The sequence below is a fragment of the Bubalus bubalis genome, chromosome 5 (assembly GCF_019923935.1).
Source record: "Bubalus bubalis isolate 160015118507 breed Murrah chromosome 5, NDDB_SH_1, whole genome shotgun sequence".
In the NCBI taxonomy this organism is placed as follows: Eukaryota; Metazoa; Chordata; class Mammalia; order Artiodactyla; family Bovidae; genus Bubalus; species Bubalus bubalis.
In genome coordinates this window covers 29,755,006-29,779,221 of record NC_059161.1, presented here as the reverse complement: position 1 = coordinate 29,779,221, position 24,216 = coordinate 29,755,006, and the positions used below count along the sequence as shown (strand labels likewise).

General features: G+C 55.2%; 1 protein-coding gene across 1 annotated transcript; it reads right to left on the bottom strand.

Moving 5' to 3' along the window:
* Nucleotides 1-33: 33 nt before the first annotated feature.
* TTLL10 (tubulin tyrosine ligase like 10) lies at nt 34-23,721 on the bottom strand. The gene is made up of 12 exons (XM_025285704.2): nt 18,879-23,721; nt 18,293-18,373; nt 18,081-18,213; nt 17,857-17,975; nt 17,648-17,777; nt 16,433-16,518; nt 15,924-16,095; nt 14,814-14,985; nt 14,140-14,280; nt 5,900-6,016; nt 5,445-5,538; nt 34-5,180 (listed from the first exon to the last, which is right to left on the bottom strand). Exons 1-12 carry the CDS (start codon nt 19,450-19,452, stop codon nt 4,732-4,734), a joined length of 2,268 nt encoding a protein of 755 aa, XP_025141489.2. The 5' UTR covers nt 19,453-23,721; the 3' UTR covers nt 34-4,731.
* Nucleotides 23,722-24,216: the final 495 nt, after the last annotated feature.

Here is a 24,216-nt window from a genome sequence, read left to right as displayed (position 1 = left end):
GATGCTCACAGTCCCTTCCTAGCCGAGGTGGGAGTGGGGGTGGGGTGAAGTGGGGCCATTACAGTCCTCAGCACAAGCCCTCAGCTGGGACCACAGGGGAGGCATGTTTTGCTGGACCCCTGTCCTCTGTGCCTCTTGGCTGCCCTATCCAAACCCATTCTCCTGTGGTTGGCCAGGCAGTTGCCCGGGCAGCCGGGTCCTTGGTGTGTGTCTGGTCTCTGTGCCGTGGGTGCTCCAGACTCTGGTTCTGGGCTGGCTGCATGTCCTGCTGGTTCCTGTGGGGTACCTGCCCTTGGGTCATTGGGCCCCAATCTGGGGCAAGGTAAGTTTCCGCCCACACTTCCTGGTGGATGTGGGCAGCCTCAGAGTGGCCTGGTTCTAGCCCTCTGTCCAAGCCCTCCTGTTGGCCTCCACCACCTCACAGGGCCCTCGCTCCTGGGGCACTGTCCTGGGGTTTTGCCCAATAGAGGCGAGCAGTGTTTTTCAGCCTCTTGACAGCACAACCCCTGGGGAGTCTGATAAGGTCTCCTTGGCACCCAGGGCGTGGCTGGCGGGCCAGTGGAGACGGGTCTTGGCAGCAGCCCTCTCCAGCTGTCAGTACACCTGGCCCCCCTGCTGTCTGTGGCCCCAAGTGTTCTAGCACCGTCCCCCTCTCCCCTGCTCACCGTGCCCTCCCCACCCACCTGCATGCTGCCCAGGAGAGCCCCTTGATTCACTGGTCCCCAACCCCACCTAGTTCCAGGGGGGCAGGTGGGCCCAGCTCAGAGCAGGAAGTGGAGGGGAGAGGGGCTCTGCACCCTGCATTCCATCCCTTGTGGGGCACAGCCCGCTTCTGCCTGGAAGGAGGGGCGTGGCCTGCTTGTGACTATTCACACAGGGAGAACAGCCCCCTCAGTCGCTTCTCTCTGCCTGCCCCTCGGGTCCTAGCTCTGGGGGCCCAGGGAGCCAACCAGCTGCCACACCCTTAGGCTCCTCCTCTGCCCCCAAGCCAGATCTCCTGTCCCTCACCAACCCTCGCCCACCCGCCTCCAGGAGGACCCTCCTCATCGCCGTCACCTGGGTCCCTTGACTGCCCCTCCCCAACCTGTGGGGAAGGGGTCCCCACCCTGGCTCAGCCCCCTGCTGAGGCCAGGAGTCAGGTCCTAGACAGCCTCGCGGGCGGGGAGCGTGTTCCGCTGACTCAGTGCGGAAAGTCCTCGCAGGCGGCTGGTGTGGGAGGAGTGCCCGGAAAGTCAGCCCGTGGGTGGTGGGGTGACGCCAGGTAAGGTGACGTGGAGCAAGCGGGGGATTCCTGCTCCGCAGCGGGCAGGACACAGGGGGACTTGCCCGGCCCAGCACAGGGACTGGAAGAGGGAGGCCAGGCTTTTGGGGGGGTGGGCAGTGAGGACGACTCAGGGACCCCCTGCCACTGGACCAGGCCCTCCCTCCACGTTCCTCTCCTCCCTGCAGAGCACCTCTGCCCCACCAGGCCTGCCCACTACTGGTCACCCCAGCTCCCTCTGCTCACTCCCTGTTCTCCCCACTCCTGGACTCATGTCCCTCCCTGGCAGCCTCCTGGGAGCTGATAGCAAGCTAGACCTGAGCTGAACTGAGGCGCCCCAGCTGAAATCCCACAGAGCAGGAAGGGGCGTGGAGGGGCTAGGTTGAGAGGAGGCAGGAGGCTCAGGTGGGTTGTCCAGGGCCGGGTGTGCACGGGCTCCCACCAGTCAGAGCCCAGTCACTTTCTCAAGGGAAGCCTGAGCAAGTCCAAGTTGGGAGGAGGGAGGCCCTGGGTGGGCCTGGGATGCAGAGCTCAGGGCAGTGGGAGGCACAGGAGACTCAAGAGTGCTGATATGTGGGGAACGGAGGGGGCTGGTGTGTTGAGGGGCTCCCACCCTCTCCTGCTCAGCCCAGTGTGCTGGGATGGGCACAGGTATAGGTCACGAAGCCCAAGAATGACCCAAAGATGAGATTCTGCCCAGGCCAGCTCCAGCCCCTTGCTGCTCCCCCAGGGAAATCAACCCCAACCAGAGAGGCTCTCCAGCTGCTTAGCTCCTCCCCTCCTCCTCCTCATCAGGCTCCAGGGTGTGTGTTCAGTCTGATAAGGGCCCTGAGGCCATCCTCTGTTCCCAGAAGTGCTTCCGGCCACAGCAGCGTCCCACCCTCGCCTTGCTTGAAAAGGCCCCTAACCCCGGCTTCATTGAGATCTGGACTCAGCCAGTGTGGGACACCCTCCCAAGCGGACAGACACGCCCGTAGTGGGCATAGGAAGGGAACTCTTCCTAGACAGAACCGGATGTCTGCCCTCCCCTGGCCCCAGTCCTCAGGGGGCTGTCCAAAGGCAGGTGGCCCCTGCCTGCTCCCTCACCAATCAGATAGGTCCATGGTGCTAAGTCTGGCCATTCAAGGGCCCTGACCAGGAATCGGGGCCATCACTCCCCCCAGTCCCCACCATGGTTTCAGCACCATGGCCACTTCTCTGCAACTGGGCTGAGCTCTGGCTCTGCAGTGGTTTTCAGGGCCCCAAACCCCCACTTCCCAATAAGAAGTGGCCATGCCCTGTGGAGAGGTCTTTCCAGAGACACTGATTTGGGCCATGGCTGTTCTGACCCCTCTATTTGGAGACACATGGCAGGGAAGAGGGTTTGAGGGGGTCCTCTGAGTCCTGTGGGCTCTTTAATGGAAACAGACTCCTGATTGCCAGGGACTGCAGGATCCAGATGGGGGGCAAGCGTGCGGCCATCACCTCTGGGGATGAACGAGCAGCAGGAGAACCTCATTTACTGTTACCCAGGTTCTCCGGGTACCAGGGGCCCAAGAGCTGCGGACAGTCCAGGGTTTGGGGTTGCCCAGGGATGGGGGCCCAGTCAGGATGTGCATGTCTCACCCCACCATGGTCCCTGGGGGCCACTGCACCTACTCAGGGCCCAGGGACAATGGAGGCCTCAGACCAGCTTCCCCTCAAGCATCAGGTCACCTCTGCAGATACTGCCTTGACTGGCTGGGGATCAGTCTTGCTGGAGGAGAGCTGGAGCATCCAGGGGCAGCACAGTTCTACCATGGGCCAAGTCATGAGCCCCAGGACAGCGTGGGCGAAGGCCCTGTGGGCAGGATGTGAGGAAGGGGCAGGAGAGGCCTGGAGGCTGAGACACGGAGTGTAGAGGCCCCTCAGGGGCAACCAGGGGCTGAGCCTGTGGTGACATGGCTGTGCAGTGACCTTCACCCCAGTAAGGAAAGACTGGTACAGACCCTGAAGACACTGATGTGGGTGCGCTCTGCCTACCCAGGGGGCCACCTCTCCCTGATGGAGACTGGTTTTCACCCTCCCCAGCCTCGGGGTGCAGAGCTGGCCATCAGGCTGCAGAAGTGGCAGTGCTGAGCTTGATGCTTCATGGAGAGCCCACCAGACACACTGGTGGGGGGGAGGTGCACTCAGGGCTCCTGGACCCTTGTCATACGGTGACAAGCGTGCTTCTGCCCTGGTGACCCTACACTCCTGGCCACAGCAGCAGGACGAGGAGGGAGTGCAGTGTTGGGGATGCGTGGGTGAGCTGTAAGTGACAGGGCAGGTCGGTCCTGGCCTGGGCCCTCACTGGCTCTGTGACCTGGGAGGACTGTCTCTACCTCTCTGAGCCCCAGGTTTCATTTGGCTCTTCTCTCCCTGACTCCCTGACTGACTGCACATCTCTGTGGACTGGCCGGTGGCTCCGTGGCCCACGCTGCCCTCTAGCGTGCTCTGGCCCTTGCACCTCTGGGAAAGGAGGGGGAGGGGCAATGGGGGAGGGGAAGACAAGCCCCATTGCCCGTTAGGTCCCATCCGCACTCCAATGCAGATCAGAACAAGGGTCCCAGCAGCCCCTTCCACCTGTGGTGGAGCCCACTGGGGTCATGAGTGAGGGTTGGCAGGACAGGAGGAGGGCATGTGACTTGGTGGTGACTGATGGGAGAGGTGAGGGTGGGGTACGTGAAAGGCAGCGCAGGAGGAGGGGTGCCAGCTGCAGTGGGCCTAGGGGTGGGTCTGGACTGGGGTCGGTGTGGGATGGTGGGTGTGGAGAGGGGATTATGGCTGGTCCAGGATGCTTGGTGGTAGCGGGTTTCTCCCAGCAGCCTCGGGGTTGGGGCCACAAGGAACATGGGGACATGCTGGCTCGGCACACCCCTCAGGGCTCCGTCCTGCATGACCACGCACCTGTTGCCCACAGTCTGGGTCCTTGGGGCCTCGCAATGCTCTGCCTGCTGTATAGCTCCCACCGTGGCACCATTGGGGAGCTCAGGGCCCTGGTGCTCTGAAGCCCCAGAAAGGAGCTGAGCCTGGGAAGGGTGGGGCCTGGTGTGAAGAACGCTCCTGTGGGGATCTGGAGGGGGCTGTGGGGACCCAGACCCTTGCCTGGGAGACACTGGCTGCCTTTCCCAGGGACCGCAGACTAGGCAGCAGGGTAGGTGACATGTGAGGCTGCAGGGACCCAGGGTCTTGATGGAGGCAGGCTATAGGTGATGCGTGGGGGCCCAGAAACTGGAGAGCTTCACCGGATGGAAGCAGCCCATGATGGGCAAAGTCAGGGGTTCGGATTCGGCGGCTCATCCCTCCACTCCCATGTTCCCCCAGGAACGGGTCCCATCAGTGAAGTAGCGGCTCGAAGGGTTCAGGGAGGCTGCCAGCGGGGGTCTTGGGGCCGGGTGTGCGGGGCAGAGGCCGCGCTTGTAACAAAGTAGCTTTTATAGGTCCCTGGGAGAGCGCCGGTAGTCCGCCAGCTAGGAGCCGCGATGGCCCGCGTTCTTGCGCTCCTCTTCTGCCGGCCCCGGGGAAAGCTCGCGTACCTGGTCCGCGTCGCCCACTCGCTGCTGCCCACTGCCCTGGGCCTCGGGGTCTCCACTCAGGGCGCCGTCGGGGGCGGGGACGGGAGGCCGGGGGCGCCGCTGCGCGGAGGAGGGCCGCACTGGCGCGCCGCCGAGGCCCCGGCGTGGCGCGGGCCTGCGCGCGCCCGGCCGGTCGGTGGCGCGGAGCAGGGGTGGCTCGAGGGGCGCGGCGTCGCAGGTGGGCCGAAGTGGGGGCAGCGGCGGGCGGGGGACGTTGCGGGAGCCCCCCAGGCACGGCCACAGGTCCGTCTCCCCGTTGTGCAGGAGCACGAAGCGGCGCTGGGACAGCAGCGGTAGCATCTTCTCGCTGCGTAGGCTCTTCTGGAAGGTCTCCAGCGCCAGGTCTGGGGAGGAGTCGGGAGGTGAGCTGGACGCGGAGCCGGGAAGGGCGGTGCGGGGGAAGGGGGACCTCCCACCCCGTCTGGAGGTGACAGGGTGGTGAGGGGTGGGATGGCACCACGCTGGCAGGGAGACGGGGGCATGAGCAGAGGCTGGGGTTGCCACGCAGCCCTCGGGGTGCTGGCGAACTGGGTTTGTGGGCGTCTGAACTTGCAAAGAGCATGTGCAGGCAGAGGGGGGCAGTTTGAGGGTCCTGGGGGGTGGCTCACCCAGGGTCTCCATGACCACGCCGGGAATCACTTCTTTCAGGACTTCACAGTTGGTGTGCAGGGCGGGGTTGGAGTTCATTTCCAGCAGCCACACCTGGGCCCAACACTGCTCAGCATCCCGCCCCACCTACCACTTGGCCAGGAGAAGGCTGAGACCCTGGTCCCCATTAAGCCACGTGACCATGAGGTCACTTCTTTTCCATGACCTCACTCCCCCAATTGCCCAAGGTGCTGAGATTCTTGAGGGTCTGAGAGTCTGGCCTTAGGAGCCACCCTAGCTGTAGGAGGAGTGAAACCATAATTTTATGGACACATCACCTCCAGGGCTAGGGAGGGTGCCTGACTGCCGACCCCAGGGGCCTGCCTGAGTGGTCAGGTGTGCACAGAAGGCCACTGCCTCCTGCACCTGCCTGCCAGCGCCCCCTCCCCCCAGCCCCGGAAAGCCTCAGCAGCACCTTGAAATTTTCATCGATCAAGAAGTCACAGCCGATGAGGTCAAAGTAGCCCAGCTTGCACTCCAGCTTGGCTTTGACGGCCAGGAAGCAGTGGGCCATGATCTGCTGCATCCGCTTCTGTGGGTGGGGCGGGGTAGGGGGGATAGGACGTCACCTGTGGGCCTTAATTACACCCTCCAGGCCTGAGCAGCCACTGCCCATCCCTCACCTGTGCTCCCACCGTGCCCATACTGTCACATTTTCAGGGTCACAGGCTCACAGCCAGAAACTCCTTCACTCTCATTTTATTCATCTAACAAACGTATGGCCCTCCTATTGTGTTACAGGTACTGGTGTGGCAGGAGAGTGGAGCTTCCAAGGAGTCTCTGCCCTTGAGCAGTTCACTCATAGGAGAGACACAAAAAACTTGATGTGTAAATCATTATGCACTTTGTATGGTGGACAAAGTCACACATGCTAAACAGGAGAAGCTAAAGCAGGGTGAGAGGTGGGGTGTTCGGGGTGGTGTGGAAAGGGGTATGATCCAGGTGGGCCTCATTGAGAAGAGAGTGAGTAACAAGTGAAGATGAAAGGGGGGAGCTGTGGGATGGGGATGGGACACCTGGCGGGAGCAACAGCTGTAAGTTCGAGCATGCCCAAGGTGTCAGAGGACCAGGGTGATGCTGCTGTGGCTGGAGCAAGCTAGAGAGCAGCAGGATGAGACCAGTCACTACTCAGGGCATGGGAAGACCTTGTCTTTCACCCTGAGATCAGAGCTGTGGAGGGTGGTGCACAGGAGGGCGTATCTGACCTGTGCCCTTCAGGGTCCTCTGGCTGCTATGCTGAGAGAGACTGAAGGGGCCTGTTGCAAGGATCTAGGTGAGAAATATGCTGGCTTGTAGAAGCTGAGGTGGTGGGATAGATGCTGGGTCTATTTTGGGGTAAAGCCAATGCAACTAATGAAAGGATGTGAGCTGTTAAACAAGAATGAAGGGCTGTCCCTAGATGTTTGGTCTGAGACTCTGGGAGGATGGAGCCCTCATCAATCGAGAAGGAGAGGAGGCCCTGGAGGCTGAGCCTCTGTGAGCTTGCAGACAGGGTGCTGATAGGCTTTGGTTCAAGATTAGGGGAGTGGTCAGGGTCCATGTTTAACGTAGAATCTTAAGCAAAAAGATGGAATTTAAAGTCAGGGGATGTCTGAGAAGGAGAAATGTCATATGATATCCCTTATATAAGCAATGGTACAGATGAACTTACAAAACAGAAAGAGACCCACAGACTTAGAGAACAAACTTATGGTTGCTGGTGGAATGGATGGGGGAAGGGATAGTTAGGGAGTTTGGGATGGTCATGTACACTCTGTTATATTTAAAATGGAAAACCAACAAGGACCTACTGTATAGCACAAAGAACTCTGCCCAATATTATGTGGCAGCATGGATGGGAGGTGAGTTTGGGGGAGAATGGATACATATAGAGATACAGCTGAATTCCTTTGTTATTCACCGGACACTACCACACCATTGTTTGTTAATTGGCTTTATCCCAATACAAAATAAGAAGTTAAAAAAAAATAAAGTCAGGTGATATCTGATAAAGACAAAGCGTAGATAAGAGCAGGTAAAGAGTAGAGCCAGGCTGGACGCTGGGCTCCAGAGAGCCGTGGTGGGGAGCCCAGGGACCTGCACAGGGGGCTAAGAGGAAGTGAGCAAGGTCCTGGAAGCTATGGGGAGTGAGGAGCTATGTCTGAAGTTGGCTGACAGGTCAGGGAGGAGAGGACCAGGGCTGACCCCTGAGTTTGACAACATGGAGGTCACTCTGGTGAGCATTTCAGTGAGACAACAGGGAGAAGCCTTGCTGAGCAGGATCAAGAGAGATGAGAGCATCACAAAACAGGCAGAGGAAGGGGTCCAGAGATAAGCCATTCCATAAAAACAGCCAAAACGGGCCAAATTTGTAAAAATTAACCTTCTTAGAATGCTGGAAATTAACCAAAAGCGTTCAGCAACCTGAAGAGTGTTTATTCAAATAGAATCTTGAATCTTGGTAGGAACAGCAAGATTTGTAGTATTTTAACCTGCTCTAGTATTATTCCCTGCATCCCAGCTCAATGCCTTGAAAAAAGCCTACATTCTTGGTACTGGAGATAGCAGGATTAATCTGTTTGGCAGAGAAGTGTAGTCATTTGTTGTGATGTCTGATGTTTCCTTGGAAGACCTCACTTGAACTAAAGGAAAATACAGGAACAATGTCTTACCAAATAGAGAATATCGGTGAAGAGACAAATTATAAATGAGAGCTGAACAGAAATTCTGGAGTTGAAAAGTATAATAATTGAACAAGACATTTGAGTTGTTTAAAGATAGATCAGTTGAGATTATCCAGTCTAAGGAACAGAAAGTCAAAGGAATGAAGAAAAATGAAGTTACAGAGATCTATGGAAGAAGATCTAGAAAGAGTAAAGGAAGAGGCAGGAAGAATATTTAAAGAAATAATGGTAGTGGGACTTCTCAAATTTGATGAAAAAGAATTTACACATTTGAGGCCAATGAGCCGCAGATAGGATAAGCTCAAAAATCATATTGTAACCAAACTTTTAAAAGACAAAGACAAACAGAGAATGTTGAAGTCAGCAAAGAGAAGTGACGTATCATAAGGGCTTCTCAATAAGACCAGCAACCAATTTCCCATTAAAAACCATGGAGTCCAGAAGGCAGTGGGTTGACATATTCAAAATACTGAAAGAAAAATAAAACTGTCAACCAAGAATTGTATATACAGCAAAACTATTCTTCAGAAATAAAAAAGAAATTAAGACATTCTCAAATTTAAAGAACAGATTATCAGTCGTAGAACATTTCTACAGTCCTTCAGACTGAAATGAGAGGACACTAGACAATAATTTGAATTCACGTTAAGAAATTAAGAGCATCCATGAAGTAATTACATCAGTTCAGTTCAGTTGCTCAGTTGTGTCCCACTCTGCAACTCCATGGACTGCACGCAGCATGCCAGGCTTCCCTGTCCATCACCAACTCCTGGAGCTTGCTCAAACTCATGTCCATCAAGTCAGTGATGCCATCCAACCATCTTATCCTCCGTTGTCCCCTTCTCCTCCTGCCTTCAATCTTTCCCAGCATCAGTGTCTTTTCCGATGAGTCCGTTCTTCGCATCAGGTGGCCAAAGTGTTGGAGGTGCAGCTTCAGCCTCAGTCCTTCCAATGAATATTCAGGACTGATTTCCTTTAGGATCGACTAGTTGGATCTCCTTGCAGTCCAAGGGACTCTGAAGAGTCTTCTCCAACACCACAGTTCAAAAGCATCAATTCTTTGGTGCTCAGCTTTCTTTATGGTCCCACTCTCACATCCATACACTACTGGCAAAACCATAGCTTTGACTAGATGGACCTTTGTCAGCAAAGTAATGTCTCTCCTCTTTAACATACTGTCTAGTTTGGTCATAGCTTTTCTTCCAAGGAGCAAGCGTCTTTTAATTTCATGGCTGCAGTCACCATCTGCAGTGATTTTGGAGCCCAAGAAAATAAAGTCTGTCACTGTTTCCATTGTTTTATAAGTAACTGCATAGTTAAATATAAAAGACACTATACATTCATTTTTTGGTAATTGCCTTTTTCCTTCTGTTTTATTTAAAAGACAATTGCATAAAGCAATAACTATGAATCTATGCTGATGGACACACAATTTAAGGAGTTATAATTTGTGAGAGTAACAGCATAAATGAAGAGATAGAGCCATACAGGAAAAATTTTCTTAAAAACCACTATTGAAATTAACTTGGTTTGAATCCAAACTAGATAGTTTTAAATTAAGATGTTAATGGTAATTCCAAGGGCAGCAATAAGAAAATAACTCAAAAATGTATAGTAAAAGAAATACTAGAAATGGTACACTAGAAAATATTTAACACAAAAGTAGGCAGTAATGGAGAAACCAACAAAAAGATATAAGATATATAGAAAATAGCAAAAGAGCAGATGCAAATCCTAACTTATCAGTAATTAAATTAAATGTAAATGGATTAAGCTTTCCAATAAAAGACAAAGATTGGCAGACTGCATCGCCCCCACCTCCCATATGCTTTCTATGAGACTCACTTGAGATTCAAAGACAAAGATAGGTTGAAAGTCAAAGAATAAAAAAAGATGTAGCAGGCAAAAAGTAACCAAAAGAGAGCTGGAACATCTATACAAATATCAGAGAAAATAGAGTTTAAGATGAATATTGAAGACATTAAAAAAAAGAATATTTTCTAATGATAAATCAAGAACATGTAATAATTATACATGCACCTAACAACAGAGCCTAAAAATAGATGAAGCAAAAACTGTCAGAACTGAAAGAAATAGACAATTCAATAATAATAGTTGGAGACTTCATTATGCCATTTTCAATGATAGAACAGCTATACAGAAGATCAATAAGTAAATACAAGACTTGAGCAACACTATAAATCACCTACCTTGAAGTATATCTATAGAGCACTCCACTCAACGGCAGACTACACATTCTTCTCCAGTGTCATGCACTATTTTTTAGGATAGACAGTATGTTGAAACATAAAGTAGGGGCTTCACTGGTGGTCCAGTGGTTAAGAATCCATCTGCCAAAGCAGAGGACTTGGATTTGATCTCTGGACCAGGAAGATCCCACATGCCAAGGGGCAACTAAATCTATACACCACAGCTACTGAGTCTGTGCTCTAGAGCCTGTACTCTGCAACAAGAGAAGCCACCACAATGAGAAGCTTGTGCATCACAACAAAGAGCAGCCCCCACTCGCTGCAAGTAGAGAAAGTCCTCACTCAGCAACAAAGACTCAGTGCGGCCAAAACAAAAAACATGAAACAAGTTTCAATACTTTTTAAAGGGTTGAAATCATGCAAAGTATGTTTTCTGACCACAATGGAATAAAATTAGAAATCAATAAGAGAAAGAAAATTAGAAAATTCACAAATGTGTGGAAGATAACACTCTTAAGCAACAAATGAAAGCAGAATGCACAAAATCTTATGGGATGCAATAAAAGCAGTGCTCAGAGGGAAATTTATGACTGTAAATGCCTACATTAAACAGAAAGAAAGATCTCAAATCAAATCAATAACCCAATCTTCAACCCTAAGAAAAAAATAGAAAACTAAACCCAAAGCAAGTAGAAGGAAGGAAATGATAAAAATTAGAGTGGATATAAGTGGAATTACAGAATAGAAAGCAATAGAGAAAATCAATGAAACCAAAAGCTGGCTCTTTGAAAAAATCAACAAAACTGACAAACCCTTAGCTAAACTGACCAGGAAAAAGAGGAAAGAAGACTTAAATTACTAAAATCCAGAAAGAAAGACCCTGGGGCTTTCCTGGTGGTCCAGTGGTTAAGACTCTACGCTGCCAGTGCAGGGGGCATGGGTTTGATACCTGGCCCTGGTGGCTCAGACAGTAGTCTGCCCACAATGCAGGAGACCCAGGTTTCATCCCTGGCTCGGAAAGATCCCCTGGAGAAAGAAATGGCAACCTACTCCAGGATTCTTGCCTGGAAAATTCCATGGACAGAGGAGCCTGGTGGGCTACAGTCCATGGGGTTGGGAAGAGCTGGACATGAGTGAGTGACTAACACTTTCACTTTCAATGTCAGGGAACTATGGTACGGTATGCCATGTGGTGTGGCCAAAAGAGTAAAAGAAAAAAAAAATTTTTTAAAGAAAGACTTTACATAAAGATGAAAATGATTATGAAAAGGATTATAATTGTTCATAAAATACCATGAGTGACCTATATTCCAAACAAATTAGGTAACTTAGAAGAAATGGAAAAATTCCTAGAAAGACAAACTGATAAACTTGACCCAAGAAGAAATAGATAATCTTAGTTACCTCTAACAAATAAAGGTTGAGTTAGTAATAATAATAAAAATAATCCTTCCCACAAAATAGTCCACAATAAGGTGGCCTGACTGGTGAATTCTTCCAAATATTTAAGGGCTCCCTGGTGGCTCAGATGGTAAAGAATCTGCCTGTAAAGCAAGAGACCTGGGTTTGATCCTTGGGTTAGGAATATCTCCTGGGGAAGAGGATGGCTACTAACTCCAGTATTCTTGCCTGGAGAATTCCACAGGCCGAGGATCTTGATGGGCTACAGTCCATGGGATTGCAAAGAGTCAGACACAACTCAGCAACTAACACAGCTGGCTTCATAAACTACAAATATAGAATAGAAGGGAACATGTTCAAAACCAAATTGACAATAATGCTGTGGACCAATATTGCTTATGAGGGTACACACAAATACTAAACGAAGTACTTGGAAACCCAATTCAGGAGCATATTTAAAGCACAATATGCTATGTCTGAGTGAGATCTATGTCAGAAATGCAAGAATGATTCAGTCAACACATGAGGGACTTCTCTGGAAGTCCAGTGGTTAAGACTCCCAAGTTTCCAATGCTGGGGGCATGGGTTTGATCCTTTGTCAGGGAAGTAGGATTCCCGTGTGCCTCATAGCATAGCACCCCACCCTCCTCAAAAAAAGAGAAAGAGAATGAAGCTACAGCAACTCAAACAGTATGGTGCTGGCTTAAAGACAGACATACACATCAATAAAATAGAATTAAGAGTCTGGAAATAAACACATATATATCTGGTCAATTGATTTTCAAAAATTTGCCAAGAACAGTCTGACAGATGGTCCTGGGACAATGGAGTAGCTACACACAAGAGACTGAAGCTGGACACTTAACTCACACCATACACAATAATTAACTCAGAGTTAAAACATAGGACTTTTAGAAGAAGCCACAGATGTATCTTTACAACTTGGATTTGGCAGTGGATTCTTAAATATGACACCAAAGCATGAATAACCAAAGAAAAATAGATAAATTGCACTTCACAAAAATTTAAAACGTTAGTGCAAAAAAGGACCTTATCAGGAATCCCCTGGTGGTCTGGTGGTTGGGATTCTGTACTTCCGTTGCAGAGGGCATGGGTTCAACCCTTGGTTTGGGAACTAAGATCCTGCAAGTTGTGAAACAAATGAAAAAAGACATTATCAAGAAAGGGAAAAGAGAACTCACAGGAGAAAATATTTTCAAATCACAACCTGATAAGGGTCTAGCAATCAATATATAAAGAGCTCTACAGCCTAACAGGGACTCCCCAGGTGGTGCTAGTGGTAAAGAATCTGCCTGCCAATGCAGAAGATGCAAAAGATATGGGTTTGATCCCTCAGTCAGGAAGATCCCTTGGAGGAGGGCACAGCAACCCACTCCAGTATTCTTGCCTGGAGAATCCCATGGACAGAGGACCCTGGTGGGCTACAGTCCATGGGTCGCAAGAAGTCAGATATGACTGAAGTGACTAGGCAAGCATGCATGCACAGCCTAACAAAGAAAGAGTGGACAACAGAGGTAACAGAAAGTTTTCTAAAGAAGATACAGAAATGGCTAAGTACATGAAAAGATGCTCAATATCATTATCATTAGAAAAATGCAAACCCTTTAATGAGATAATACTCCTTTATACCCACCGGACAACTATTAAAAAAAGATAGTAAGTATGGGGAAGGATACAGAGAAACTGGAACCATCAGACATTGCTGGTGGGGGTGGGAGCAATTGCAGCCACTGTGGAAAATGTTGGCAGTTCCTCAACGACCATGCAATTCCCTTCCTAGACCTGTATCCAAGAGAACTGAAATACCTGTTCATGTATGTGAATACTCATAGCAGCGTTACTTATGATTGACAAAAAGTAAAAACAACCCAAATGTCTATCAACTGATGAATGTTTATCCAAACAAATCATGGTCCATTTACACAATGAAATATTAGTCATAAAAAGGAACGAAATGAATCTTGAAAATGTTATGCTCAGTGAAAGAAGCCAGGAAAACCCACATGTTGCGTGGTCCAGAACAGGGAGATGCGTGGGGACAGAGAGTGGACTAGTGGTTGCCAGGGGCTGGGGAGGGCAGTGGGAGATGACAGTGTTCTGGAATCAGAGGGTGGTGATCATCGTTCAACTCTATGAATCCACTAGAAACCACTGAACTGTGCACTTTCACAGGGTGACCTTTGTTTTGCGTGAATGATCCGTTTGAGAAAGGGAGAGGAGAGGACTCCTAGAGCCAACTGCTGTGGGCACACCCAGAGGCAGCCCCGCCCAGGGACCTGCCTGTGGCCCAGCACTCCCCACCCAGTCAGTCCTGACCCGCATCCCCCTCCCATTGCCGAGTGGGCGGGGCACACACAAACCGTGAAGGTGGTGAAGACCCAGTCTCGGGGGAGGCCCCTGGTCTTGTGGAACTTGTCATTGATGTAACGGTTGAGGTGCTCCATGCTCCACACCGTGTCCTCTTTGAGCAGCACATACAGGGGACTCTTCTTCTGCATGAACTGGGGGGGAAGGGCAGTGCCTGGAGGCCTGTCCCCCATGGAGGCCCCGACGGAGAGCATCACCCTGATGCTGCCATACCCCCACAGGGGGCCTGCTTCTCCTAGACTCCCTGGGCTGGCCCTGCCACCTGAGACCCTCCCCCAGCAACTCCTACCCTTGAGAAGCCCCCCCAGATCCCCCTGGGGGGCCACTACCTGGACACATCCCATTGATATCCTTCCTAGGAGACTGCTGCCCTTAGCATCTCTGCACTGAGGTCCTCACCAAGACCCTCATCCTCTGCTCCCACCCCTAGGGTGCCTGATCCACACCCAGAGATGCCTGATCCATACCCAGAGGGAGACAAACTGGGGTGGGGGGTGGTGCACGGCTCTCAGTTCTTTCACAGGGTGCCCGCTGTGGCTGAAGGTGAGAGGCATTGCTGACTGCAGGCAGGGCCACCTCCAAGCCTGGGCTGTGTCTACAGCTGGGTTCTTGTCTACATTCTTGAACAGCGATTTTGTCCAAGGCTGCATCTGTGCAGCGCATTTACCTGGTTGGTTAAATGGCCACTGAGGTCGCTGGAATGGGGATCATAAAGGCCGAGGGTGAGGCGAGCATAGCCGTGGCCGAAGAAGACCATGTAGGGCATGGCACAGGCGATGAGCAGGTAGGAGCGCACATCAAACTTCTTCCCGTCCAGCAGCAGCGGGTTCTTGATGTACCTGGGGAGGTGTGGTCAGCCTGGCCCGGGCCCCCACCTGGACCTCTTAGTTCCCCAGCACCCCTGCCACCTGCCTCAGCTGTGAGCTCTGGGTCCCCTATTCCAGTTGAGTGTAATGTCCCCTCGTCAGGGGACATTTCTGAGCCTGAACAGGTCAGGGAACTGGGGAGGAGGGCCTGGCTCCTAGAGCTCAGTCTGCCGGTGTATGACTGGGGTACCTCAGGGCACAGCTCTTGTTAGGAGTTGGGGAGACAGAAGCTTGTTGGCCCCCATGGTCAGGGAAGACTGTCTGGAGGAGGAGGCAGGGATGACCTTGGGCCTTAAAGGGAAGGTGCTTTTGGAGCGACAAGGAGGGATATCCCAGCGGAGCAGGCTGAGGTCTGGAGACCCAGAGGCTGGAAGCGGTGCTTATGGTGACTGACAGCAGTTGTGGCAGAAATGAGGTCCCGCTGGTGGAGAGAGAAGTCCAAAGGGAACTTTCTGAGGCTGGACTGTGCCCCTGGTATGAGGCTGAGGGTCTGGACCTCACCCAGAAGCAGAGGGAGCCTGGGAGGGGGGTCAGCTCTGCCCGAGGGCCTGAAGGCTGCAGCTGGCTGAGGGGGAATGGGGGAGAGGCTGGGGGAGAGGCTGGGCTTACTGCAGGATAGTGTGCAGGACCCAGGTCAGGGCACAGTTGACCGAGCACCCCCTGCTCCTCACTGAACAGGAGCCTGTGGTGTGTGTTGTGGGGGGTGATATGTGCAGGACATTTCCTTCCAGCCCTGACAGCAGGAGAAACCCCATGTTCCTAGCTACACAGAGGCCCAGCGTGGGGCACTGAACCTTCCACTTCGAAGAACTCCTCTGTGGGCCCCGCGACCCCCACGGACCCTCACAGGCACCAGTGGGCTTGGGTCAGCCCCACCCAATCAACGCCCCTCGTGGGCCCATGAGCAAAACCTCTGCACGACCCGCGCCTGGGGTGCCCGGAATGGCATCTTGCGGTAGATGGGGTCATCCTCAATGCTCTGGGTCTTGGCCTGGAGGGTGGTGACTTCCTCCTGGTTCCGGAGCAGAAAGATGCCTTTGCCCTGGTTGGAGGCTGTGGGCTTGCAGATCCACATTTGGGTTTCTGCAGAGACAGCCATCTGAGCCTGAGGGCCAGATCCTGCCCTGCCCCACCCCTCCCAGCCCTGACTGCTCTCCCAGTCACAGCCCTGCCTACACTCCTAGCTATGGCCTGGAGCCTGCCAAGCCTTAACCTCCACTAAGGTCCACCATGACACCTCCCTGGCATCACCGTAGTACTAGCCCTGTCCTCACCCAGGTTGACTCCACCCTTCCCCTCCCTGACCATGCCCCCACCTCAATCTCGCCAGGACCTTGGCCCTGCCCTAATCACACTCCCGCCTTGGTCCAGCCCTGCACCGGTCTCCCCAGAGTGGGCCTGGCATCCAGTGACTTCTCACCATCAAAGAGGGTGAAGAAAGCCTCTCTCTCGTCCCTGATGTCCAGACGGTAGGTCTCTGGGAAAAAGTCTTCCATTTTCAGGACTCTGGGGAAGCAGGGGGTGGGGAAGTCACTGGGAGGGTTGTCCCCTCCCCCGAGCTTGGCTGACCATTCCAGGGGCCTGATCTGGCGGTCGGGGGGTGGTTGGAGGGAGAGTTTCCAGTGGGGCTGGGCTCCAGGGACCCCGGCAGCCTATGGCGTCGTCTAACACATATCTGCCACCCCAGCTCTTCCCTCTGCAGAATCTTTTCACCTTCTGTTCCCTAGCCAACTCGGGCACACCTGGCTTCTCTGCAGTCTGCCTCACCTGCCTCCGACCCCTCCCACCTCCCAGCTCTTAGGCCTTTGGGAGTGGTCAGTTCAGAGCTGGGTCTCCAGGCCAGGACAGTGACCAGCTTGCAGTGAGTGGTTGGCACAGATCCCCGGCCTGGGATGCCTTTCAGCCCTTACATGGACCTCCAGGCCGACCTTCAATTTAGGGCAGAGTGGCTGAGTGTGTCTACCTCTATGGCCCCAGGTGTCCTGAGCTGGTCCACAGGAGCTGTTCCAGGGCCGGTATCATGTCCTTTCCAGATCTGCACCCCAGGGGGACACAGGACCTGGCCTGAGTGGCTGCTCCGTGTGTGGAGAATGGGTGGGGATGTCGTGGGGGTAGCCTGGTGGTGTGTGGTGTGGTGGATAGACAGATGCCTACAGGGCAATGGTCCAGGGCTGCTGACAGAAATGGTGGAGGTGGACAGCTGGACATGAGGATGTAAAGATGGCCTCGACGACCAGATGGTGGCTGGTTGTTTGGATGAGTGGGCAGACTTGTTAGTGGCTGGGCAGTGAGTGGGTGTGGAGTGGACAGATGAGTGACGATGTGGGCACATGGCGTGGGTAGGCCAAGGGGCAGGAATGGCTGTGGGGTGGACAGCCAGGGTGTGGCGGGCAGTGGAGACAGTACAGGATGCCAGCGGGCGGCTCTGTGGTGGGCGTGTGAGGACCACTGAGGCCATGGGGTGGGTGGGTGGGATGCTGGCAGGTGTTGGGGGGGAGACAGATTAGCTGGGTCAGTGGGAAAGCAGGTGGGCGGACAGACTAACTGGAGGGTGGTCAGGACCAGCGACTGACCCATCAGGTGGGGGTGTGCAGCTGAGTGAGTGGGTGCCGGGGTGGGAGGCAGGGTGGCTCACTTGGTCTGTGCGCAGGGGGCTGGCTTGCTGGTCTTGCTCAGGACTCTCGAGTGCTCCCTCAGGGCGCTGAGCAGCCCAATCTTGGTGGTAAGGAGCTTGTTGTTGGGAAGCTGGTACAGCAGCTGCTTGCCTGGCAGAACAGAGCCCGGGCAGCACACGGTGGCACCCCGTGTTTGAGGGCTGCCCGCTGAGCCCAGCCCCACCCCTACCTTCCCGGAAGTTGCAGTAGGTGTCTCTGCACTTGACCTCACACCACTTGAGCTTGTAGTCTTCCCGCCGGCTATCTTGGATACGCCGCCAGCCCTTGCTCTTGCAGTAGGAGCTGATTCTGTAGGGGAGGGGCAGTGCTTACCTGGGGGCCGCGGAGCTGGGGAGCACGGCTGGGTAGGGCCTGGGGGCAGTGGGGCAGGGCCCGGATTGAGGCCCCACTCACATGGAGGCCCCGTTGGTCCCTCCGATGTAGAAGAAGGGGCCCTGCCCGGTACTGGGTGGCTGCTTCTCCCTCTCCAGAAAGTGCTTCTCCAGGAGGGCGGCCTGGGGCCTGATGGCTTCAGAGTCGTCCAGCTCTGTGGGCAGGTGGGAAGTCAGAGCCTCTGGCCCACCCGGAAGCTTTCCTGCCCCCTGATGGGCCTTGCCCGAGCCCACCTGCATCTTGGTCCAGCTGGCTTAGCTGATGCAGGAGCCCCTCCTCTCTGTGGCTCCCCATGGGTCTCTCATGGGCCCAGCCTGTGAACAAGGTAGGTTCAAATGGAGGGGAGGGCATTCACTCAGAATCTGGCTGGAGCCCCTAGGCAGTCCCCCAGCCATCTCGGCCCATCTCTGCCCATCTCAGGCCCAGAGGGCCTCCCAGGAAAGGGGGGAGAGTCACCATCATCAAGGGCCAGCTCTGGTGTGGGCAGTGTCCCTCCTTACCAACAGGGCAGGGGGTAGAGGCTGAGGTTGAGGCTGGAGCTGGGGGCACACGTGACGCAGGGACATGCCCAGGAGGGTGGGGGTCACAATGTCCATCATGATGTCATGGGTGACCCATGTCAGTCAGGGTAGACCCCTCTTTATGCCTGTTCAGACCCTGACTCTGCTGGCCTCTGCCCTACTTGGCCAGCCTGGATCCCATACCCCACGCTTGACTTCCTCCCAGCCCCTCTCCCAGGACAGAGCTGTGTTGTCCCCTGTGAGAAGGCCTTTTTGGGGATGGGGTGCCTGTCCCCAGGAAGGTCCTGGCTGCATTCACCTGGTGCCCGGGCATGGCCCCGCCGGATCCCTGCCATCCTTGACCGCTTGCCTCTCTTTGTGCTGACTTGGGTCCGAGGGGGTGGTCCTCGGCGGTGGAGAAAGTGGGTGCAGCTGCGGGCCACAGATGCTGGGGTACCTGGGCAGGGGTACCTCTGGGAAGACATGGCCCCCACCCCTCTGCGGGCCCTGCGGGCAACCTGTTGTCCTAGCCCTTGAACTGGGCACCTGGTCGGGCCCACCCTGTGCGGGGAGGGGTGCTGCCTGGAGTGCTGGACTCCGGTCTGGTTCCAGTCTCTGTGGTGACTGTGGGGTCGGGTGCCCCTTGGGGGCAGGGCCATCTCTGCATCCTGTCTGTCCGGGGCGAGTCCTTCCCTGCAGGGACGGTTCGTCGGTGGTCGGCGTCTCTGTACTCGGCCACGGGGCCGGCTGTAAGGAGGGCTGCTGTCAGGCCTGTGGGGCTCGGGGGGAACAGCCTTCAGTGGGCCCCTCCCAGGGTCAGTGGGGCTGTGGGCCCTGCCCCTAGAACGATGCCTCCCTGGGGCACCTTTCTTGAGTGGCTGAGTTGGGAACATTTTAGGGAATTTTAGCTATTCCTTGACACGTCCTTCCCAGTTTGGGGGCGGCTCGGGAGGCTAGGGTTTTCCGAAACTGAAGAGCCACAAGCAGTGGAAAGGCCAGCAGCCTGGAGCGTGGGCAGGCACACAGAGGCTCCTCCAAAGAGGACAGTCGCTTTGCAAACAAACCAACTGGTCACCCTAGAGATGCTGACCAAGACCTTTGTCCCCATTTAGGACAGAAGAGGGTAAACTGGAAACAGCTGTCAACCCAGTGATGGGGGCTGGGTGGTGGCTGGGTGCAGGGAGGGTCTCAGCCTTCTGCCAAGAGTGGGGCAAGCCGTGTGGATGACCTTGAGCCCCCTTCCCAGCCCTGCCCCACCCTCCTTAGTGGGGCTGACTCCGCCCAGCATGACTGGGGTGGGGAGTGGTGCCTGCTGAGAACAGGGAGGGTGCGTGTGGTGTGTACGTGTCTCCACGTTGCCTGAGACCCAAACCTTCTGGGGATGGAGGCCCCCGAGAGGATGACGGGTAGTACTACCCCCCAGCACTCCCACCTGAGCAGCTACTGGGTCAACGGACACCTTGCAGAGGCCCCCCCAGGTGTGAGCAGGAGGTCAACACATAGAGACAGCAGCTGCACAGTCAGGCTCAGAGGAGAGGAGAGGTTGGCTGGGTGGCGAAGGTGGGCAGAAGGCACAGGGACGTGGCCCTAGAGACATGCCAGGGTAGGACTGCCATCCTCACCCGAGAAGAGGGCTGGGCGGTTAGCACAAGGGGACAGACAAGGTGGACCAGCTTGAAGGAATTAAAAACGCGGTACAACCTTGTGGGAAGTTCAAGGCAGGGGAGTGGGTTGGAAAGAAGAATACAAGGAAAGAGCCTTGAAAAGTCTCAAATCAGGAGGTAAGGCTCTGCAGCCAGCCCAGTGTGGCGGGAGGTCTGGGGACAGGATGCTGGGACTCTCTGGGCTGTTGCTCTGTGCCTTGGTTTCCCCACCTGAGAGAGAGTTGAGGGGGTTGCTGTGAAGACAGTTCCTACACGTGACACGTGCAGATACCTGCCTCGTCACACATGTTCCAGGAGGGCCTGCCTGACGACAGTGAGGACGGGAACGCCAGGCTGCTGCCAGCAGTGGCCACCCTCAGGGAGCATCGCTGGGGGTTATCGTGTGAGCATGGGGGTGTGGAGGGAGCCCCCAGCCCCACAGCCCAGCACTGGCTAACTTCTGGGTGTCATCTGAACGCAGCAGTGGGCGCTGCCAGAAACAGGAGCCCGGAATTGGGCGTGAGGGCGTGGGTTTCAGAACAAGCCTTGTAAGCCTGGGCCTCTGGCCTGTCTTCACTCTGTATATTTTATTACTTCCGCAAAGAATTAAACAGGCCATGAATTACCGTTTCTTGTCATTCAAATGAACAAAGATTAAGAAGAACTCCTACCCTGGACATACACACTTGTGATGACGGTGGTGTCCCTGGGCTGCAGGACATGGCTGGTGGGGTTGTGGGCGGGGTCAGGGGCGTCACAGCTACAGCTCCCAGAGCCTTTGTTGAGCAATTGCTCTTTTTTATTTATTATTTATTTTTTTTTGGCCTTACTGCACAGCATGTGAGATCTTAGTTCCCGGACCAGGGATCAAACCCACAACTCTTGCATTGGTAGGTGAAACCATACCCACTGGACCACTGGGGGATGTCCCCACAATCACCTTTCTCAGAGTCTCTCTGACAGACTCATTCTAAATAGAAAGCTTTTGCCGGAAGATGTTCAGGGAATGTTATCACTGGCGATGCAGCTTGGGCAGCCACAGTCCCACAGGCAGGATGGCACCAGGGCTCCCAAGAGGGCTGCAGCAGAGCAGGGACCGTCAGTGAAAACCCAACTTTATAATGAACTTTTAAAGAAGCCGTTTACCTGGTCAGGTAAAAAGACTGGCAGGAAACGGCACCCTGGTGTGATGAGTGGAAGACCTTGGTGAAGCTGAAGGAAACGTCCGAGAAACGAGAGGCCACCATGTCCTACTGGGCCCATCCCCAGATATACGCTTGGCCACGCGGGCACTTGGGAGTGCTGACTTTGCTCATCCAGCCGGCGCTTTCTGGCCAGGGCTAAGCTGTTTGTGGGGATGTGGGTCCTTGTGAATTTTAGGAGGCCATCCTTTTGGAGTTTGGTCTAGGGAGACAGATCTGGTCTTGACCAAAGCAGCTGGTCCTAAGGGGCTGCCACCCCCGGGAGGCCTGCCCTGCTCAGCCCGGCCTGGGTGTCTCTGCTCCTCACCCTATGGCCCTGGGTGCTTGGGCCCTCTTCAGAGGGGGCTCTGCCCAGCTCTCCCCTCCTCCCCTATTCTCTCTCCCCTCCATTATACTCTTGGACAGAGTCTTAGAGGACCCACAGGGCACCTGTGGGCTGCGGGGCCAGGTAGGGGCCACAGCACAGCTGGCTCCAGCCTTCATGCCCAGCCAGGACCCCGCTGTGGCCTGCCTGTCCCTCTTACCTGCCCCATAAGGTGGTGTGAGCCCTCTGCCCAGGAAACAACAGTGGTGACCAGGCAACTGTCTCCCAGCAACCACAACCCAGTGGCCCAGAGGTGAGCAGGTGGATGGGGAGGGGCTGGAGGCCGGCCCGGGGGCGGGGCAGGGAATGACTGAGTTTGGAAGAGGGGCATTACATGCACAGCCCCAATTCGGGTCCTCCATCCTCCAGGGTCATTCCCGAGCCTTCTCAAGACCCCCAGGTCCATGCCCAGACCACAAGCCTGACCCACTGTGCTTCAGCTGCTACCCTTCACTTCCCCTCACCACAGCCTCAGCATGTGGAGCCCTCACTTAACAAAACGGAAAGTGGGGCTCTGCAGACCCATGCCTCCCCAATGGTAGATGGGGCTGACAGCCAGGTCTGGGAGCCCAGGGGCGGTGGGAGGGCCTCTGGCTGCCCTGCACGGCCCCTTCCTCCACCCTGCAGAGCCTTGCATGGGTCACCAGGGCGTCTCCTCTTAGAGTGCCTTCACTTGCTTCCTGTAGGGTGGACGGTGGCCCCCTGCAGTATGTGTCCACATCCTAAGGCCCAGAACCTAGGGATGTGACCTCACTTGGAGAAATGGTCTTGGCAGATGTGATTATCTGATGGGCCCTAAATCCAGCGACCAGCGTCCTCGTGAGAGGGAGGCAGAGAGCAGGAGACACAGAGGGGAGAAGGCAGCAGAAGGTGGGCAGTGGCCAGAGGGCCACAGGCCCTGTGGCCACAAGCCCGGGGACACCTGGAACCCCAGAGGCCAGAAGAGGCAGGAGGGACCCTGCTCATACCTGGACTTCTGACTTCCAGCCTCTAGGACCATGAGAGATGTCACTTTCGTTGTTTTAAGCTACCAAGTTTGTGTAGTTTGCTGTGGCCACCCCAGGAAATTGATGTGCCCCCTAAGCCCCTCCTCCTGACTCCTCTCAGAGGCTGATGCGCCCTCAGCTGTGTGCTGCCTGTGCCAGGCGCTGGTGGCCTCAGGGCTCAGTTCTGCTGGACTGTGGTCTGAAATCCCTTTGCCCGAGGGTTAGTCTGTGGGAGCGAGGAGCACTCCCCCAGCCGAGCTATTGTCTGAGGGGCATCCTGACTTCAGGGCGGTGGGCCCCTGCCTGGGCCTTCAGGGGACAAGCACCCCTGGGTGAGCAGGGGGGCCCCTGGCCACCTGCAGTCCGCTCAGTCTTCCCACTGGCCCAAGCAAAGACTTGGAAGTCTGTCCTTCCCAGGAGCCCATGCCCCCACCCCTTCACTTTCCCTTCGCTTCTAGAGACCCAGACTCTAGGAGCTGGGCCAGCCCACTTCCCCACTCCTCTTGTGGCTCCTCATGGGTTCTCAGGAGGCAGCCCCCTGCCCATGTGGTGACACCAAGAGCTCAGACTCAAAAACTGCCTGTAACTTGAAACTGGTGAAGGAGCCAGCCTGGCGGCAGCCTTTCCCACAACAGCCCACAGCTGGGCCATTGGCCACATCTACAACCTGGAGCAAGGCAGCCCAGCATGAACTGGCTAGCATCGCAGGGCAGACACCTCTCCCCTCTCCTCAGGCCTGGCTGTGCTTGGGCCGAGTATCCTGAGGGCTGAGTACCCTGAGGGCAGTAGGGGACAGTCAGCCCCTCTCTGGGAAAAGGCCCAGTGCCCCTCCTGCAGCGGTAGTTGAGGGTCTTCCTGGCCTCCCACGGGGAACTGGCACCTTTGCCAGGGCTGGAAGTGCTCCTTAGTGGCCCCCATGCAGCCTCTGGCCTCTGGATCCCTCTGCTCAGAGAGACCCTGCTGTACCCCCACCCTGACCCCCCACCCCACCCCTGCATCCCCTCCACCCTGCCCCTGCTGTACCCCCACTTCTGCCTCCCCCACCCCCCTGCAGTCCCTCCACCCCCACCCCTGCAGCCCCTCCACCTTGCCCCCCTGCCCCTGCTGTACCCCCATTTCTGCCTCCCCCACCCCCACCCCTGCAGTCCCTCCACCCCCACCCCTGCAGTCCCTCCACCCCTACCCCTGCAGCCCCTCCACCCTGCCCCCATGCCCCTGCTGTATCCCCACTTCCGCCTCCCCCACGCCCACCCCTGCAGCCCCTCTACTGCTCCGGCTGCTGCAGCACCAGCAGCCCTGCAGACCACATGTCCTTCCCAGAGCCTTCTTGCTGTTTGTGGCTCCTTCTCAGGGACACTCCTCCCCCCATCCCCAGTGTGTCTGGAGCTGCACTGGCTTTCCGAGGGCACTCAGGAAAGAGTGGGCACTGAGGAGGGAGGGAGGGACAGAGAGAGGGGCCCTT

Excerpts from the sequence above, each read along its gene's own strand:
- TTLL10 (XM_025285704.2), bottom strand. The coding sequence starts at position 19,452 with ATGTTCCCAACTCAGCCACTCAAGAAAGGTGCCCCAGGGAGGCATCGT. Across the intron at positions 17,976-18,080 it reads GGGACCAACGGGGCCTCCAT|AATCAGCTCCTACTGCAAGA; the intron begins GTGAGTGGGGCC and ends CCTCCCCTACAG. Across the intron at positions 16,519-17,647 it reads GCCCCCTGCGCACAGACCAA|AGTCCTGAAAATGGAAGACT; the intron begins GTGAGCCACCCT and ends CTGCTTCCCCAG.